The sequence below is a fragment of the Pygocentrus nattereri genome, chromosome 16 (assembly GCF_015220715.1).
Source record: "Pygocentrus nattereri isolate fPygNat1 chromosome 16, fPygNat1.pri, whole genome shotgun sequence".
Taxonomy (NCBI): Eukaryota; Metazoa; Chordata; class Actinopteri; order Characiformes; family Serrasalmidae; genus Pygocentrus; species Pygocentrus nattereri.
In genome coordinates this window covers 30,693,134-30,710,812 of record NC_051226.1, presented here as the reverse complement: position 1 = coordinate 30,710,812, position 17,679 = coordinate 30,693,134, and the positions used below count along the sequence as shown (strand labels likewise).

Sequence of the window (17,679 nt, the reverse complement as noted above, 5' to 3'; positions counted from 1 at the left end):
TTGTCACAGGTCAGGGTGCTTGTCATCCCAAACCTTAGCCAGAGTGATGAGTGTTTGAAGAAACTTATAATACCTATTACATGTAGTTTTTTGTTTATTTCTGTAGACTGGCTGCTCTTCATCAGCAAAGTAGGCATAATATGCCAAAACCTCACTCCGTGACCCTGTCTTTTCCACAAGGGATGGAAAAAAAAAACTTTTATTTATTCATCCATACTTATTTACACCTCAGCCATCTGGACAATTTGCTCTTTTGACAGTGGGCAGAAATAAAACATTACATATTCATATCACGAACAGTGTATATTTGCCAGTGAGTGGAAATAAAATGTTATATGTTCATACTATTTTGTTTTAATTAGAACGCTGTTTTAAATTAAATTTAAAAAAATTGTTTTCTATTTCCTAACAAAACCAGCCATTAGGGGTGTACTTTGTGTACTTCTGGTGCCGGTCCAAAGCCCGGATAAATGGTGAGGGTTGCGTCAGGAAGGGCATCCGGCGTAAAACTTGTGCCAAAACTATCATGCGGATCACAAATATGATTGCCATACCGGATCGGTCAAGGCCCGGGTTAACAACGACCGCCTCCAGTGCTGTTGACCAGCAGGGTGCCGGTGGAAATTGGACTACTGTAGGTCGAAGACCATCAGAGAGGAGAGGAGGAAGGCGGGTTAGACGGCAGCGAGAGAGAAGGAAAGGCAGGAGTGTGGAGGTTAGAGTAGGAACATAGGGACACTGACTGGTAAAGGCAGAGAGCTTGCAGACATGATGGAGAGAAGGAAGGTAGAGATTCTGTGTGTCCAGGAGACCAGATGGAAAAGAAGCAAGGCCAGGAACATTGGAGGTGGATTCAAACTGTTTTATCATGGTGTAGAGAGGAAGAGAAATGGAGTAGGGATAATCCTAAAGGAACAGCTTGGGAAAAGTATTCTAGATGTAAAGAGAGTGTCAGACAGGATTATGAGCCTGAAGTTGGAGGTTAATGGTGTAATTTTGAATGTGGTCAGTTCATATGCACCACAGGTTGGTTGTCAGTTAGAGGAGAAAGAGGAATTTTGGAGTAAGATGGATGAAGTGGTAGATGGTGTCCCTAGAGAGGAGAGATTAGTGATTGGTGCAGACTTCAATGGACATGTTGGTGAAGGGAACAGAGGGGATGAAGAGGTGCTGGGTATGTATGGTGTGAAAGACAGAAATGCGGAAGGTCAGATGGTTGTAGATTTTGCAAAGAGAATGGAAATGGCTGTGGTGAACACGTATTTTACTGAAGAGGGAAGAACATAGGGTGACATACAAGAGTGGAAGGAGGTGCACACAGGTGGATTATATCCTTAGCAGGAGATGCCACCTAAAGGAGATTGGAGATTGTAAAGTGGTGCCAGGAGAAAGTGTAGCAAGGCAGCATAGGATTAATTTTTCATTGACTGGGTGTTTCTCTGTAGACAAAATGTCTGGTATCCCTCCCTTAGTCCCTAACCCAGGATGTTCTGGTCAGAAACTGAAGTTTATCAGTCCCTAAAAGTCATCTTTCCTTTCTTTTCAGAGTTTACACAATTTGTTTTTAGCTCTGATTCATTTTGTGTATATATATATATATAAAATGGATGGATGGATGGAGCTGCATTGCATGAGAATATTCAAAATACTTAGGGCCAGAGCAATATTAAAACAGTCTGATAACAGGTAATATCTCCCAATATAACTTTTATTACAGTTGTTTACGTTTTTTATGATTCATCTGTAAATTGTCAAATGTGACTCAGTTCTCAATTGTTCAATTCCTTAAACTCAAACAGCCTCAGTACCTAACCTTAAAACAGGTAAGTAACACAAACGTGAAGCCCTGTGTGCCTCACAGTATATTCAAACTAGCATCATATTCCAAAATGTGGCTTTCTTATAGAGACATGAAATGGACATTCGGAGCTTTGTCTGTCATTTTTCTGCCAAATGCCAGTAAATTAAATTGGTAAGTTAATTGACAGAATAATATCGGACTAATAATTCATTTTGGTATATGATTTGCATTGATGATTTTTAGGCAAGCTTCAGCTTTTGTTTAGACTGTTTTACGATTTCTATCATCTCAGCAAATCATAGTTTATTCATATGCACTGCAGGTGCTCTTGTTCATTTAGCTGCCGTTTGAAGGTCCATACTCTAGCAAAAGAGCCATGTTTCTGTTGAAGTGTGTAACAAGGTATTGAAGCAGCATGCATTACAAGTCCATTAGCTGCAGTACTTCAGCTTGGCCCTCTTGGATGCCTTCCAAGGAAAGTGTATCAGTAACTGTATTCTTTCTTTCTTCCTCCTGGGAAAATGTATCACAACTATCAATCCACCAAGAAACATGACGCTCTTGGCATTTTTATTGCCACTGAATGCGTATAAGATCCTCCATTTCAACAGGCTTAGCAATACAACTTAAACTGACATGCAGTCCAAGCAGAAACCTTTACAAAAGTGTCATTCTTAATGGTACTTAATGGGCTGCATCTTAAACGGCGCAGATAAAGAAGATGGTAGTTTGTAGCTTTAATTTGTATTCAGTTCACATTGGCTGTAAAATATTTTATTTTTACAGTACTAATATTGCTAACAAGAACTGAAATGGAAAATAAGATTGGGGTTCATTGATTGTTGAGTAATTGCATTAAAGAAACCTCACAAGTGGTTATGCCTTTATGCCTTTGTTTGACCAGGTACTACCTGAAGAACAACATGGAGACAGAGACATTGTGCTCTGATGAGGATGCCCAGGAGCTTCTAAGGGAAAGCCAAATCAGCCTACTCCAGCTCAGCACCGTGGAAGTTGCAGCCCAACTCTCGATGCGTGACTTTGGAATCTTTCGGAACATTGAGTCCACCGAGTATGTGGACAACCATCTTTTAAGCTGGACCCCAGCAGTGGAACAAGGGGCCACTTGAAGCAGTTTGAGGAGCTCATCAACCAGGAGACCTTCTGGGTGGCCGCTGAAATCCTCAGAGAGGCTAACACACTTAAACGGATGAAGATCATTAAGCACTTCATCAAGATTGCGCTACACTGCCGCGAATGCAAAAACTTCAACTCCATGTTCGCCATCATCAGGTGGGTGGAGGATGTTCAGATGTTCAGAGATATTATTTAGTTTTGTTGTTGTTGCTTTTCTTTTTCCAATGATTTGTTTGGTTTTTTTATGACTTTTTTTGTTAGGACAATATGAGTGTTCTTCCTTCACTTATCAGAGGGTAATGCTAATTAATGGTGTTTTACCTACTAAGGCTTATTATTCAGTAACTACAGGGATTTCAGTGCAAACTGGTTAAGCTGTTCTTAGGAGTGTGTAAAACATTTTTTGGCCCTGGCCATTTAAGGGGTTAATGTTTTTCAATAGTTTTTAAGTAGCTTTCCTTCTTTACTGTTGTTCCTCACTTCAAACTAATTCAGTAGAATGATCCATATATTGTTTGGATGATTCAAATATTTTTTAACAAGGCAAATTATATTGATCTTATTCAGCTCCTTAAAAACACAGTTAACCTAGTTAAATTGTACATACCAAAGTTACACTTTAACAGTAATTTGTGTGGTCCTTTTTATATGATTATTAAACTCATAACAGAGCATCACAGAAATAGCAGTAGTGCAGCATCTGAATAATATCTTGAATATATTATTATACATTACTTACATTAAGTTGTTGTCTTGTTTATGTCATATGAAGTATACTTAATATGTTACTTCCATTACACAAAACCTAACCTTACCCAAAACCTAACCCTAACCCTGGAACTAATCTTGTTCTTAACCAAAATCTAATCTGGTTAAAGTCCACTTACAGAATGGGGTCAGCAGCATGTCTGTAAAGATATTGAGAGGGTCTGTATTATACCTGTTACATTTTCAGTGACATCTCAGGTTAACATATACAGATAACAATTTCAACACTCCAATAAAGTGAAAAACAACTTATATCAACAGACTGTAAACAAATTTTGTTTATGCATTTAATTAAATGCATAATCTACTGAATGAATTCACTGCTGTTACATCATTGATATGTTGTTATGTTACTGAGAGTATGTTGAGTGTTTATTTTGACTGTTCTTTTTTAAATGAAATAGTCAGACCAAAGTTATTTATGATAACAAAATGATGTTTTACCAGTAATTACAAAGTGATGTAAAACAACATGTATATACGACATACGATAACAGGCTGCAAACTGGTGGTTGGGAACTTCTGATGTAAACCACTGAAAAACTGACTATTTCACATATTGTTTTGTTGTTGAAATCTCTCTCTCTCTCTCTCTCTCTCTCTCTCTCTCTCTCTCCCTCTCCCTCAACTCTAAACACTACATCGAAAACCATAATGATTTCATGTTTTTTTTTTTTTTTATTGACTGTATGCAGGAGCTCTAGTAGCATTGCCATTGCTACACTCAATCCATATCTCTGTTATTGTTGTCATGAGTGTCAAAATGTAGTGACATCATCTGGATTGCTGCTTGCTTACAGTAGATATTTAGACTCAGGCAGCATCTCATGTGGCCTTGAGCAGTGAGCTGGAGAGCGTAGCTCTGGGAAATGTCTCTCTCTCTCTCTCTGTGCTTGGGCCTCCAGGCCTTTTTAGTCATGTGACACAGGAGCATCTGCCTTCAGTTAGAGGCTGGGTTATTGGCACATGAATAGCTGCATGTTCAGTGTTCGTGCAAGCGTGTCATATTGAATAGGATAGCATTCTAGCAAGCTGCAGTCCAAAACCACTTACTCTGACAATACTGATCTGAGTCAGGTTCAGACTGTCTTAGCTTGGTGTCATTAGAAAGAGCTGGGAACATTTAGAACATTTAATTTTCTCTGGTCTATGATCCTTCATTATTAAGAGGTCGGTGCTATAGATAGAGCATTTAATGAAATGAAAAGACAAGATGATTTAAAAAGCAAGTCAGCCTTGAACATTAATGTATATGGCACCATCAGATGTTTTTTTTTTAATGTATGTTGTTGAATGGGTAAGCGTTCTACTAATTTTTTAATATTACAAAGGACATTTGCTATTTGCTTATTATCTGTATGGTCTGTGTTTTCATTTCCTTAGTGGCTTGAACCTTTCCCCAGTGTCCAGGCTACGAAGCACATGGGAGAAGCTCCCCAGCAAGTATGAGAAGTTGTTTCGTGACTTGCAGGATATTTTTGACCCATCACGTAACATGGCCAAATACCGCAACATCCTGAGCAGCCAAAGTGTACAGCCACCCATCATCCCCCTCTTTCCTGTAGTCAAGAAAGACCTCACATTCCTGCATGAAGGTGTGTAAATGCAAAATGAAAGATGCAAGATTCTTACACATTTACCCATTGCTAATAATGACTCACAAGTTATACCTCTTAGCTGTTATTTTTTGCTAGTAAGACTGAATGATATGAACAAAACACTAGTATTTTGATTATAATGCTACGTATTACAAATGTTATGTTTATGCAATATATTAAAATGCATTAGTAAATCAGAAAACAAGCTGCTTTTAAAGATTAACCGTTAAAAAATTTTATTAAGTCATTGGCAGTTCCACCAAGCGGAGGAGAATGCTAACTGATAGTACTGGTTAGCATCATGCTAAGTGAGGGGGCAGAGGAAGGGTCATTTTACCCACCCAGACATCTCAAACTGGGATTATATGAATACTTTGATTTAATTAAACACCCAGACATAAATGGTCAGAGGACCCCTTTGCATGTTCCAGTATTCCATTATATCATATTTTCAAATATCAATATTATGATAACTTTTATATACACAATACTTTAATATATAGTGCAGGCTATATATATATATATATAGTGTGTGTGTGTGTGTATGTGTGTGTGTGATTTTTGCCTAAGGAGCAAAGAGCATTCAGATTAATTATATATATATATATATATATATATATATATATATATATATATATATATATATATATATATATACTGCGGTGGACTGGCGACCTGTCCAGGGTGTATACTGCCTTCCGCCCGAAGACTGCTGGGATAGGCTCCAGCATCCCCTCGCGACCCTGACAGAGAAGCGGCTTAGAAAATGGATGGATGGGATGGATGGATATATATATATATATATATATATATATATATATATATATATATATATATATATATATATATATATATATATAATTAATCAAAGCAATCAGAGCAAAGAGCGTTCGGATTTTATATATATATATATATATATATATATATATATATATATATATATATATATATATATATATATATATATATATATATTAATCTGAATGCTCTTTGCTCCTCAGGCAAATTTTACCAAATGAGCAATCAGTTTCATTTGCCTTCATATGTTTTTCCATTTCTTGTTTATCTGCCACCCCTTTGTACTTCTCTCACTAGCCTAATACATCTCACTTCTGCAACCCGGCTCACTTCCATTTCTTGTTTTTCATGGCAGCATTGCCTAATGCCTACAGAAGTGAAGATAAGATGAGGAAGTCACATGGCATGAGGAATAGTTCAGGAATAGTCAGAGTAGTCATTATGCACAAGACAGCTGTTGAATGTTGAGTCACTGAAATGAATGAAGCATGTGAATGGTGTTTCTCAATAGAGTTATGAATGTGTTTCTCAGCAAATGGCTGGGAAATGTGCCATATTTCATTATGATAAGTTATGTCACAATGCAATATACTTTGATGAATGGAGCAGTTGCACGTTTCATTATAAAGAGAACAAAATTAGTCCCAGTTAACTTTAGTGCAAAACAGTATGTGGAATATAAAATAGAAAAATTCATTGTATTCATAGTTTGTGATATTATTCAAAATGTAGCAATATTTTTCTCTGTTCAAACAATGATCACATGTCTGAAAAATAAATATTGTGGCATATTATTTATTGTCGAACCCATCTGACACACAAGACGTGGTGCAGTGTCTTTTAGAGCTTTATCAAAAAACATCGAAACTGAGCACAGCAGTATTGTAAGTTTTACTGCTGTCTATAGGCTTCTGTGTCTGAGATGTAAAAGCAGTAAGGAGACTGCATTATAATTCACTGGAATAATGATTGTTTTATTCCCTGTATTTTCATTTTATTTTTTGGTCCTGTTTCTAATTCTCACCTTTTCAAACCACTCAGGAAACGACTCCATTGTGGATGGCTTGGTGAACTTTGAGAAGTTACGAATGATCGCCAAGGAAATCCGCAATGTTGTGCGCATGACCTCCGCCAACATGGACCCAGCACTCATGTTCCGTCAGAGGTGTGTGTCTTTGTTCATCTAATGTCAAATACAGTCATAATTGGTTGCCACACACATCCATCAGTGTCTATGGATGCTACATTATGATAAAGCAACCAAAGATTTCTTAGCTTGATTATGTAGAGCATTATGCATTTATTACAATTACATGCACACAGTAGCCCAACTAAGTTCTTAACTTGAGAAACTAGACCAAACTAAGATGTTTAAAAAGGTATAAAATTTCTGTTTACAGTTATATTTTCTTTTACATGCATGGCAGCATATTCTGACTTCTGTTTTTGACCTAATAACCAAGAGAAGTTCTACAAACTGAAGCGACAATCTGTGTTGAGAGCAGGTTCATGTTCATTTTGTTTTTTGTTTTGTTTTTTGTGTTTATTGTTGTTTGAGCTGCTGTTTATGGAAAAATGTGTGCTCCAGCTTTATTGGTTTTAGCACTTGAGTGGCTAGTTGTTTTGGGTTTTAATATAATGGTTTATAAATGGCAGATTGTGCTTTATGGAGTTTCTGTTTTTGAGGTGGTACAGAGAATCATCAAATTTTGCTGCTGTTGGTATTGGCTACCACAATTTTTGTATCATGCATATATGTGACACATATTTGGTTTAAGCAGCTGTTGTACTTAAATCCAATATTTGATTTGTGGCGATGTGATCTTTTGTCTGTATAATCAAGTGAACTGAATGTTCTACATAATTTCATACAGGTTGAAATAGACCTCTTACAGCAGCGCCAGCAAAATGCCTGTGACTATGTTTATGCTTAGCGTTTTATTTTGGGAGTGAGACGAGCACAGGCAGTGTTTGTTGTGTGAACATTTGGTGAAGCATTATTATGCTATAAGGTACCACAACCTGCTCAGACCAATGTAAGAAATAGGCCACATTAAAGCATATCTGTGGATGTAGCCTGAGTCACACCAATGCCATACCACTGGTGTGCGTGTAAACAATGACTATTTCTCGCATGTCTGAGTTTGCTGCTATAATGTCTCACTTCACTCTCATGCTATAAATAATTTGAGCGTTAGGTTGTTGAGCAAAAAAAGCAAACTAGTTGATGCTGATGTTGAACTGTTACTTAAACTAGCATTAGTAATAAACTTGCAAAAAAGACCCTTGCTAGGGGACAACAAAGCACTTATGATGTAAGTCATTTTGGAAAAAGGCATCAGCTAAATGCCATAAATGTAAATACCAACAATCCTGTGGTTTATAAAGCTAACAGGACACAACATTTAAACACAAACACTGGTGCAGGTATATCTGCATATCTGTTTGTTTTTTTTTCCTCCGTATCATTGGAGCTTCCATAGGCACCACACATTCTAGGATGACCAGACAGTGGCCTCTAGATGGCATGTAAAGTCTCTGGTGGTGGTGGTTTTCCTTTCTCTCCCTGCTGTCATTAAGCATTCGTGCCTGTATGTTTGTGGGTGAGTGAGGATGTGTCCCCTTTCTGATCTTCTCTCTGCCCTGCTACCTTCCACTCCCTTCTTTTATGGTTCTTGATTTCAGGAAGAAGAGATGGAAGAGTTTAGGGTAAGTCTTTCTCTTTGTCCAGCTGCATCCCTGCATGCCCTGTATGTGTCATCGTCATTAACCCTGTCATACCCATTTCTCCTTCCTCTTGTACAAAAAACCCCCAGCTTTTTCATCTGCAGGATCCAGCAATGGCTGTTCCATCATCTTTGTATTTTTATTTTTGCATTTTCTTTTGTTATTTTGTGGGTATGATGTCAATGACGGGTTTGAACAATCAATCAAAGTGTTTATTGTCATTTGCACTGAGGAAGCAGGTTTCCTTATATACAATGAAAAGCTTACTTTGCTCCTCGCTAAGAATGCCAAATATAACATTAAAAATACAAAAGAGTATATATACAAGCATATATATTAATCAAGTAATAACGCACTAAATATAGGCTATTAATAGAGGTTTTTAAATTTACAACAGGTTAGGTTACAATGTATAAACTACAGTGGTATGGATAGTGCTGTGCCTTGCCGGGAACATGATTATCTGCAGCAGAGAAGACCCTGAACAAGACCCTGGTTGCATGGTTGCATTAAGTTGCTCTGCTCTGGTGTGCAAAATGCAGATGAACTATGCGTGGATGTAGAGGATGCCATGAATTCAGTTGTTTACTTTGCAGCTAGACAAAGGCTAAAGCTTAAAAAATAGTTTCCTACTTCCTCATGTTTCCAATGTTTTCAAAAAGACTTGTTAGGCCAAAAATGTATCACAATACCATCATAAAAACATTGTCAAAGACATTTCATTTCAGTAACCTTTTCATAAGATAAGAAGCTTTAGTATTTTTGGACGTCTGGTTCTATTGACCAAAACTGTGAACAATTCTGACTCCATAAGTGTCTGTTGAATACAGCACATCAAAGCAACTTTGTTTACATCTTAAACAGTGCAGAAATTTTGGAAAATCAGTGGAATTCTCTTTTATGTAGGAACGTGCAAAGTCTTACCAGTTTTCTAACCAAAATGGCATGCTAATTACTTGACTCATTACTTCAGTTGGTGTTTATTTTTGTTGTTATTTTAATTTTTATTAACCATGTAACAGCATTCAGAGGACACTGCACCCTCAGTAAACACATCTCTCCTCCTTCTATATAACCAAGCCCCATGTTCTTCTTCAGGTCCTTGAGCCAAGGCAGCACCAACTCCAACCTGCTAGATGTGCAGGGCGGCCATAAGAAGCGTGTGCGACGCAGCTCATTGCTCAACGCCAAGAAGCTGTATGAAGACGCACAGATGGCCCGAAAGGTGAAGCAGTACCTGGCTCATCTGCAGGTGGAAACAGATGAGGAGAAGTTCCAGATCATGTCATTGCAGTGTGAGCCTGCCTATAGCACCTGTGAGTATACATTCTACTGAAACGACAACTTGTGTTTGAAGTGATGTTGTTTGAAGTGTATCTGTAGGTTGCCTGGTAGTAAGACACCCTAACCACAACAGAGAGTAAAAATATATTTCTGTTCTATTTATATAGCACTTCTTTTCTTACATATTCAAGCTTATAACAATAGAAGAACCTTTTTTGATGCTATATAGAACCATTTTTAGAAAGGTTATAAATAGAGCCATATACAACACTTACTGCCCATTCTGAAGATCTAGCAAGAATGTATTAACGTAATCTACTTTGAATCTGGTATATTAACTGACATCTATTTGGTCAGACTTTACATCTCTGCAAGTTGTTTTTTTTGCTTGTTTTTTTTAATGAAATTTAGCACCTCATGTCTGTACAAAGAGGACATGCACCGACTAGTGGAGAAAAAGTTAATTGCAGTGTTTTCATTTCATGAAATCAGCCAAAGACTATTGTCATGGTCGGCCTAAAGTCCGTTCAATAGTACTTACAGATATCTTAATATCAACATTATGTCAGACTGTCCACCTCTCTTAAGAGCCCCATTGAAACACCTTATCTAATTGTTAAAGTTGAGTCCATCAAGCACTTTGAGTTCAACTACTAAAAACATTTTTAATCTTTCAAATCCATATTAAATATTAGCAAGCTAAGTGTCTGATAGCAGAATTCATTCCTACTTTGTTTGAGGCTGCTTTCGCTAGCAGAGGGCTTATATTTCCTTATTATGGTGCTTTTGGCTTTTTATTTTTTACGTTTACAGTGGCCATCAAGTCTGTATCTCTGACCAATTAGTAGACTCCCAATGTTGAAACATGCATGTGCAAGCTGAAGTTTCATGGGATGCGGAGTTGATATTTCAACAGCTGTAAATGCTGCCATAAAGAGGTCCTAATATTTACTCAATAATAAATACCTAGCTATATGAACAGATAGGATTTGGCAGTATGGCAATATTTGTTGTGATAAATTACATCACAATATGCTCTTATTGTGAATATCTTTATTACTTGGTTCTTAAATAATTATAACTAATTGCAAGTTTCCTTACAATGAAAGCATAATTAGTCATGATTAATTAGAGTGCAGTGTGGTGTGGTACAATAATGTGTATTCATAGGTTTAAATAGTATTTTTTAAATATGGTACTAATGGTCTTTTTTGTCTGTTCCAATTTATCAGAAGTCAGAAAATATTGTAATATATTGTGTATTATAATATTATTTTTTCACGTCATCCACTTCCATGAACAGATCACATCCAAAAATGTTAAAGTTGGGTTTTGTGTTGAGCCCTTCTCCTGTATTTAGTTGATTACTATCTACAGAATAAAAGTAAGCAGCCTGATATGGTCCTAAGGGTCTAGATTCATTAGAACATTGGGACAGTGAATTCTTTAGACAAAAACACAATACATTTCAACATTTTAAACAAGCAAAATGTAGAACTTACTAAAGCATTTTTAGATATTAGGGATTTTGTGGCAGATAATTAAACCCCTCTGATTTCCACTACCCTCTTCCTCCTGGTGTACTGCTCTGTTTATCAAAGTAACTTTCTTTTTACTTTCTATTCCCAGATGTGCATTATTGCCCGAGTGAGCTAAACCCTTTCTTCTGTCTCTGCAGTATCTAAGAATTTGAGTGAAAGGAGGTCGACAAAATCAGACATGTCTCCCGTGTCTATGCGCTCCACCCCTTCCTCCGCCAAGTCGCAGAACCGCGTCTCTCAAGTACTGCAGGTTCCGCCTGTCAGTCTCTACCCACTGCGCAAGAAGAGCATTGCTAAAGACCTGGCAGCCGCATACAGTAAGTACACAAGTGGTTTTTGCCATATTGTGCTAATTTTTGTCATTTGTCTCCCTGCCCTTTACATTTTAGTGTTTCCGCTGCTCTTGCAAACATATTTCAACTTAGGGTTTGTTATTTAGCTTTTCAGCAAATTTAGCCATATTAATTGAAAACTTTAAAAATAATGAGGCTAGGGGGCTCCAGGACCTGGGCTGGGGCTCATTGCTATCATCTTCAGCTGTGAGGTGCAATCCAAATGAAACACGGTTGGTCTTCCTGCTTTCTCTTTATTCTGATAAAGCCTGCCCCCTGCTGGCTGTATTTTGTCATTGCATTTGAAGAAAAGAATCTGTAGTTTAGAGAATTTGATGATTGAGGGGCAGCATTTAATGCATCACTGCTAGAATAGTTGACTTTTTAAATATGTGTTTGTGTTGTAATAAGTTAAGCAAGAGTTAATAACATAAGCAACACTAATATACTGTAATACATGTGAACTAAACATTCACATGTTCTGAATTTAATGCTTTGGTCATTCAGCAACGTTGAAAATAATGTGTTTTCTATACATTTTTGATTGATTTATGAGAATTCCAAAGCAACTCTTCTCAACAGCTCTTGACAGAACTTTAACACCCTGGGATTATGAATTAAGGAATTAATATCCATTAAAAATGTGTGGCTGCAGGTTTTCATTCCAAACAAACAAGAGCACACATGATTCCACTTGTTAAATCAATTGGTCAGACTTTAGACATGATCATATGAGTTTCTGCTTTGCTGCAGTGAAAACCTGCCCTTTGTGGAAAAGATTGGCTTTCTAAGTAGTTTAGTCTTAAAACTGCTTCAGCACAATGTGCCCTCTGTTAGCTCAAAACTGCAAGCTCAGTTCAGAGCTTCATCTTATGTTGTGAAATATTAATAAGAATGCAGTGTTTGTATTACAGACACTCAATAAAGAGAGAGCAGGTTTTGTGTATTGTGTGTGATGGGCATGTGCTCGTTTCTAAGTAGTTCTCTGTGCTCTACAGACTCCAGCTCGCCACAGGTGGTGAAGAAAACATCTATCTCAACAGAGGAGTGCAGTGGAAAGAGGACTGAAGATGCTACATCCACTGTCTCTTCCCTTCACTCCAGCCCCACAGTGTCTCCACAGGGCTCTCCTCGCAAAGGTGAAGCCACAAACTCAATTTTCCTCATCCGTTTTTTTTTACTTCAAATGTACTTGACCTGTCAAGACTTTAGTGTTAGAGTTTAGTGTTTATTTCTGTTATTTCATGATATATTGTTACCTATAAAAATTTTTAACAGAAATCAATACATTGCATATTTAAAAACTATAGTAGCAGCCTACCCTTAAGCTTACTATTTTGTTTTTTCTCTCTGTCCATTTTTTAAGATAATGTTATTGTATAGGTGGGAACTTGGGTAATTCGTACTTGGCGCTAAGTGATTTGCACTTTGATAAGAAAAATAAAACCTAACGGTCTTAATTAGGATTTAGTCCTATCAGCCTTGTAATGACATTCTTTAGGAGATTGCAGCAGTGTCAGGTTCAGTATAATACAAATCAGAAGTCTTTGTTTAGAAAAAAATGAATCTAAATGACAAGACCCACATGCAAAGAATGTGGTGTTTAAAGGGTCTGGCAAAACAGGAGTTTTAAAAGATTGGTTGCTAATTGGTGGGGAATAAGCTACAATTACTTGTTAGCTACAGTGCAGAAGTAAAGGATCTTCAGACAGCAAATAAGACTTGGCTGATCAACTATGGTTGGAGTAAGAGGGAAACTTGTTAAAATATGAATGTGAAGTTTTCCTTCATTCTTGGATTTTGCTTATTTCTATCCTCAGTGAGCACAGCAAAATCACAAGACTCTGGTCAGCTGAACCTATCAGGCTCCTCATCGTCCCTGACCAGTGAGGCCAGTGCCAGGGCTGGAGGGAGCAGCACGGTGGGAGGCGGAGGCCGAAGCTACGGTATAGGTGGGGCTTTTCTCCACAAGCAAATCCAGAAGATGACCCAGTGGGTCAGCAGGAAGGAGAGGGATCAGCCCAGGCTTGAGCAATTAGAGATAGGCTCAGAGATCCAGCTACAGTGCTTCAGCAGAAAGTGCAGGCTTTCACCCTTCAGGCTGCTGAGGGAGAGGAGCAGGTCCAGGGGAAGGCAAGAAGAAGCAGGAGAGAGCAGTACCTTGACTAGACAGAGCCCCTTTCAGATGCCAAAACAGCCTAAATGCTCAAGCCCTCTGTCACAAAAGCCTTCATCTGGCTGCGCAAAAGGAGAACTGACTCAGACAAGAACTTAAAGGGACAGACTGAGGGACAGAGTGTATGTGTGCGCGTGTGTGCATGTGTGTGTGTGTGTGTGTGTGTGTGTGTGTGTGTGTTTGTGTGTGTGAATATTGTTACAGCAAAGTTAGCAAAATTACTTTTACTTAAATTATTTTTATTAAATATAAAAATGCCAAAGTTATATGAAAACTGCTAATCTCTGTTTATCTTCTTTGCATTTTTATCAACTTTATCTCTCCCCTCTTGTGGCCTCTCAGACAAAACAGTCACAGGCTTTCTTGTCCTGTCTTTAGTTCCTTTATGATTCAACCTTTGCAGTGTTTAGAATTGACCGGATCATCTCATGTCATGTTTCACTATTTGAATGGTTTTCGATACATTTTGGTAGATAGAGCACCTGGGCTTGTATTGTCAAAGCTTCTTAAGAGTAGACTGACATTAGAGTTACTGACAGGAACAGATCCTAGATCAGCACTCCTAATCTTAGATGCTTCAGTAATATGAGCCCTGATCCAGGTAACCAGTCAGTGACGGAGCATTTAATCAAAACTGGTGTTAAGATTGATGTTGTACAGTCTGTGAATGTTTGTTATTTGAGAAATAAAAAACAAAGTTTTCTTTTTGGATTTTTCAGTCAGTGCTGGCAGTAAGCTTTAAGTTTCCTCAAGATTACTGCATCAAGCAGCACATGCACAGTCAATGATCCCTCTATCTGTGTTTGTGTGTGTGTGTAGCAGGCTATGCTTTGATGCCGTCAGGCAGATCGGACCAGTCAGATTCGAGCCACAGTGAGATTTCCTCTCGCTCCAGCATAGTGAGTAACTGCTCCTCAGTGGACTCCATGCCTGCAGGCCCTTCAGAAGAGCGATGTGGGGGCAAAGCCAGCAGCCAGCCTGAGACATCGCTACACACGCACCCTGCCTCAGACCACTGCCAGCCATGCACAAGGTACAGAAACTTCTCCTCTTTTGCTGTCATTCTCTCCCTCTCTTTATGTATATACTATATATCATATATGCCAGGTATTATATGGGTGATGGTTCATTTTTAGCACTGCAGTGACACCGAAGTGGTCTACTCTCTCAGAGTGTGAGGAATGGGCTGGATGATATAATTGACATATAATTTTTTTTTTTTTTTTTTTTTTTTTTACACCAATCAAATATCAAATCAAATGATTTTTTTAAAGATATCACCAAGGCCTAGTTAATATACCCTGCTTCTGGGCTATGTATATAGAGTGGCTAGAAAGCCTGCTTTCTAATTGCCAGCGGCACTGCATTGGCATGATAGTCTTGTCTGTTTGAGAGGCAGCTAAAGAGAGCAGACAGAGAAATAGTTTCTTTCTTTCACCAAATACACATTCCACAATGAATATTCAAAGAAAAAACACTCAGATACATGATAATGGCGCAAAATGAGTCACAGTGTGTGCTCACAATGCATTTAAAATGAACATCAGTTTACTAATCATAAAAGCTATGCATACTAACTACTATGCCTGGGTTTAAGGACACAGTGAAGCAGAGAAGCAAGAAAAGTAAATATTGCAGCTACTCACTTATGTTCACCCGCTAGCCCAAGTTAAAATGGTGTTATTCTGTTGGTCTTACATTCTTGGCCTGTGTCTCTGTCTGGTTGACTGCTGCTTGTATTAAACATAAGCACATCCACAAGGTTTAGAGACTACCATTTATTTATGCCTGGTTTTAAGAACCTGAAAAAATCCAGGTAAAAATAGCATGAAAATAAGGCTATGCTAACTTCAGTAACTCCAATTCACTCATATGCCAGGCTTGTACATTAAACTCTGGAAAAATGCATGAAACTGCTGCATGTTTTAGCTCTAGCTCTCAGTATTGATACTTTTATCTGAGGGTCAGTTTTCCAAAGGAAATGTCAGGATTAGATGTTAGATGTAAATATTCTTTAGATATTTATTTACCCATCCCTACTCTCTGTCCCTGCTTGCCACAGTCTTTTCAGTTGTGTCCCAAGCTAGTAAAAGAATCCTTCCAACACGAATGCATTAAACAGGGTGGTTTTATTGGGATTGCATGTTTTACAGTATCCTCTGATGGATTAACAATGTATCTGCTTTTTCATATGAGCTGTTTTTATTTCCTGCCAAGGAAAATGTTTTTTTTGTGTGTGTGATTTGAGCTCTTTCACAAGCCGCATCAAATAAATCGTTAATGATGGGGCTTCTGTGTACCCAGGCAATTTTTCACAAGGTGTTTTAGTATCTCAGACCTGAGATTCAGTCGATTTATTGAAATTTTGTTTATTTGTCACTGCAGTAAAACATACAGAGTGAAACCAGCTCAGCTAAATAGGCTTTCATGATCTCAGGCAAAGGCTGTGCACAAGTAGTTCGTTTCACTACAGTCCTAACCAGAAAAAGAAAAAGTTATTGCTTTAAGCATTTTTTTTTTTTACAAGGCCTGGAATGTACAACAGTGCCTCCGAACTTATTTAATTGGAACACATAACCTTGCATAACCTTGGTGGAAAGGTGACTAACAGAAAGCAGTCTTTGCCTTGGCTTAGCTATGAAGTGTGGACAAAGCCACAGTACTTTGACAGTACAGTCAGATGGGGGTAACTGCTGTCAGTCATTTTTCCGTTGTGCCCGATTTCAGCCTAAAACTATTGGATGTAATAAGGATATAAATTTTGACAATCCTTTTTAAGGCATTTATTATTATTATTACTGTTGTTTGTTGAAAATTGTTTTTATTGACTTATTTTACCTGTATCATTGATCAAACAATGATCAAGATCATTTTAACCATTATCAAGCAGCACCAGTTAAACGTCTTGTGGTGGCCAGTGGTAGCAGTGGGAACATTCAACAAGTTGTATTTTGTGTATTGGTGTGTCATATGTGTGTTATTTTTTTTCTTCATCTCACTATAGATTGTTTCTTTTTGTCAGTTCATCCTTGGTGAGGCACTCGGTGACCAGAGGTTCCACCTTCACTTCTTCCATCAGCACTGAAGAGCTCACCCCTGACCATACATCTGTCTCAGAGGCTGCAGACAGCGGCCGTGGAAGCTGGACCTCTTGCTCCAGCAACTCCCACGACAACTTTCAGAGCCTTCAGGCTCAGAGGGCTTTGGACCTGATGAACCACAGGCACCCTCCAATGGGTGGCCCAATTGCAGAAGTGGAGGCGGGGCCAGCATGGTCAGAGGACCAGATGGCCAGCAGAAGGCATTCTGGGGACAGCTCAGATATAAACCACTCCAGACAGAGCTGGGCTTCCTCCAGCTCGCTCTCTGACACTTATGAGGGAAGCTACGGCACCATTAAGCGCAAAGCTGCAGAGCACTCGGGTCAAGGAGAGACCGCCAACGGACAGCAAAGCACAGACCCTGCGTACAAAACAGTCACGTCAAGCACAGAGAAAGGACTCATAGGTGAGGGTCT

General features: G+C 38.3%; 1 protein-coding gene across 1 annotated transcript in view; it reads left to right on the top strand.

Moving 5' to 3' along the window:
- LOC108431857 (rap guanine nucleotide exchange factor 6-like) overlaps window positions 1–17,679 on the top strand; it is a 123,040-nt gene that overhangs the window by 96,314 nt on the left and 9,047 nt on the right. Inside the window, 11 exon segments of the mRNA XM_017705283.2 lie at window positions 2,706–2,886; window positions 2,889–3,094; window positions 5,090–5,301; window positions 7,144–7,267; window positions 8,788–8,811; window positions 9,928–10,145; window positions 11,792–11,971; window positions 12,985–13,125; window positions 13,807–13,938; window positions 14,982–15,195; window positions 17,185–17,669. Of these exon segments, the coding sequence (XP_017560772.2) occupies window positions 2,706–2,886; window positions 2,889–3,094; window positions 5,090–5,301; window positions 7,144–7,267; window positions 8,788–8,811; window positions 9,928–10,145; window positions 11,792–11,971; window positions 12,985–13,125; window positions 13,807–13,938; window positions 14,982–15,195; window positions 17,185–17,669 (2,117 nt within the window).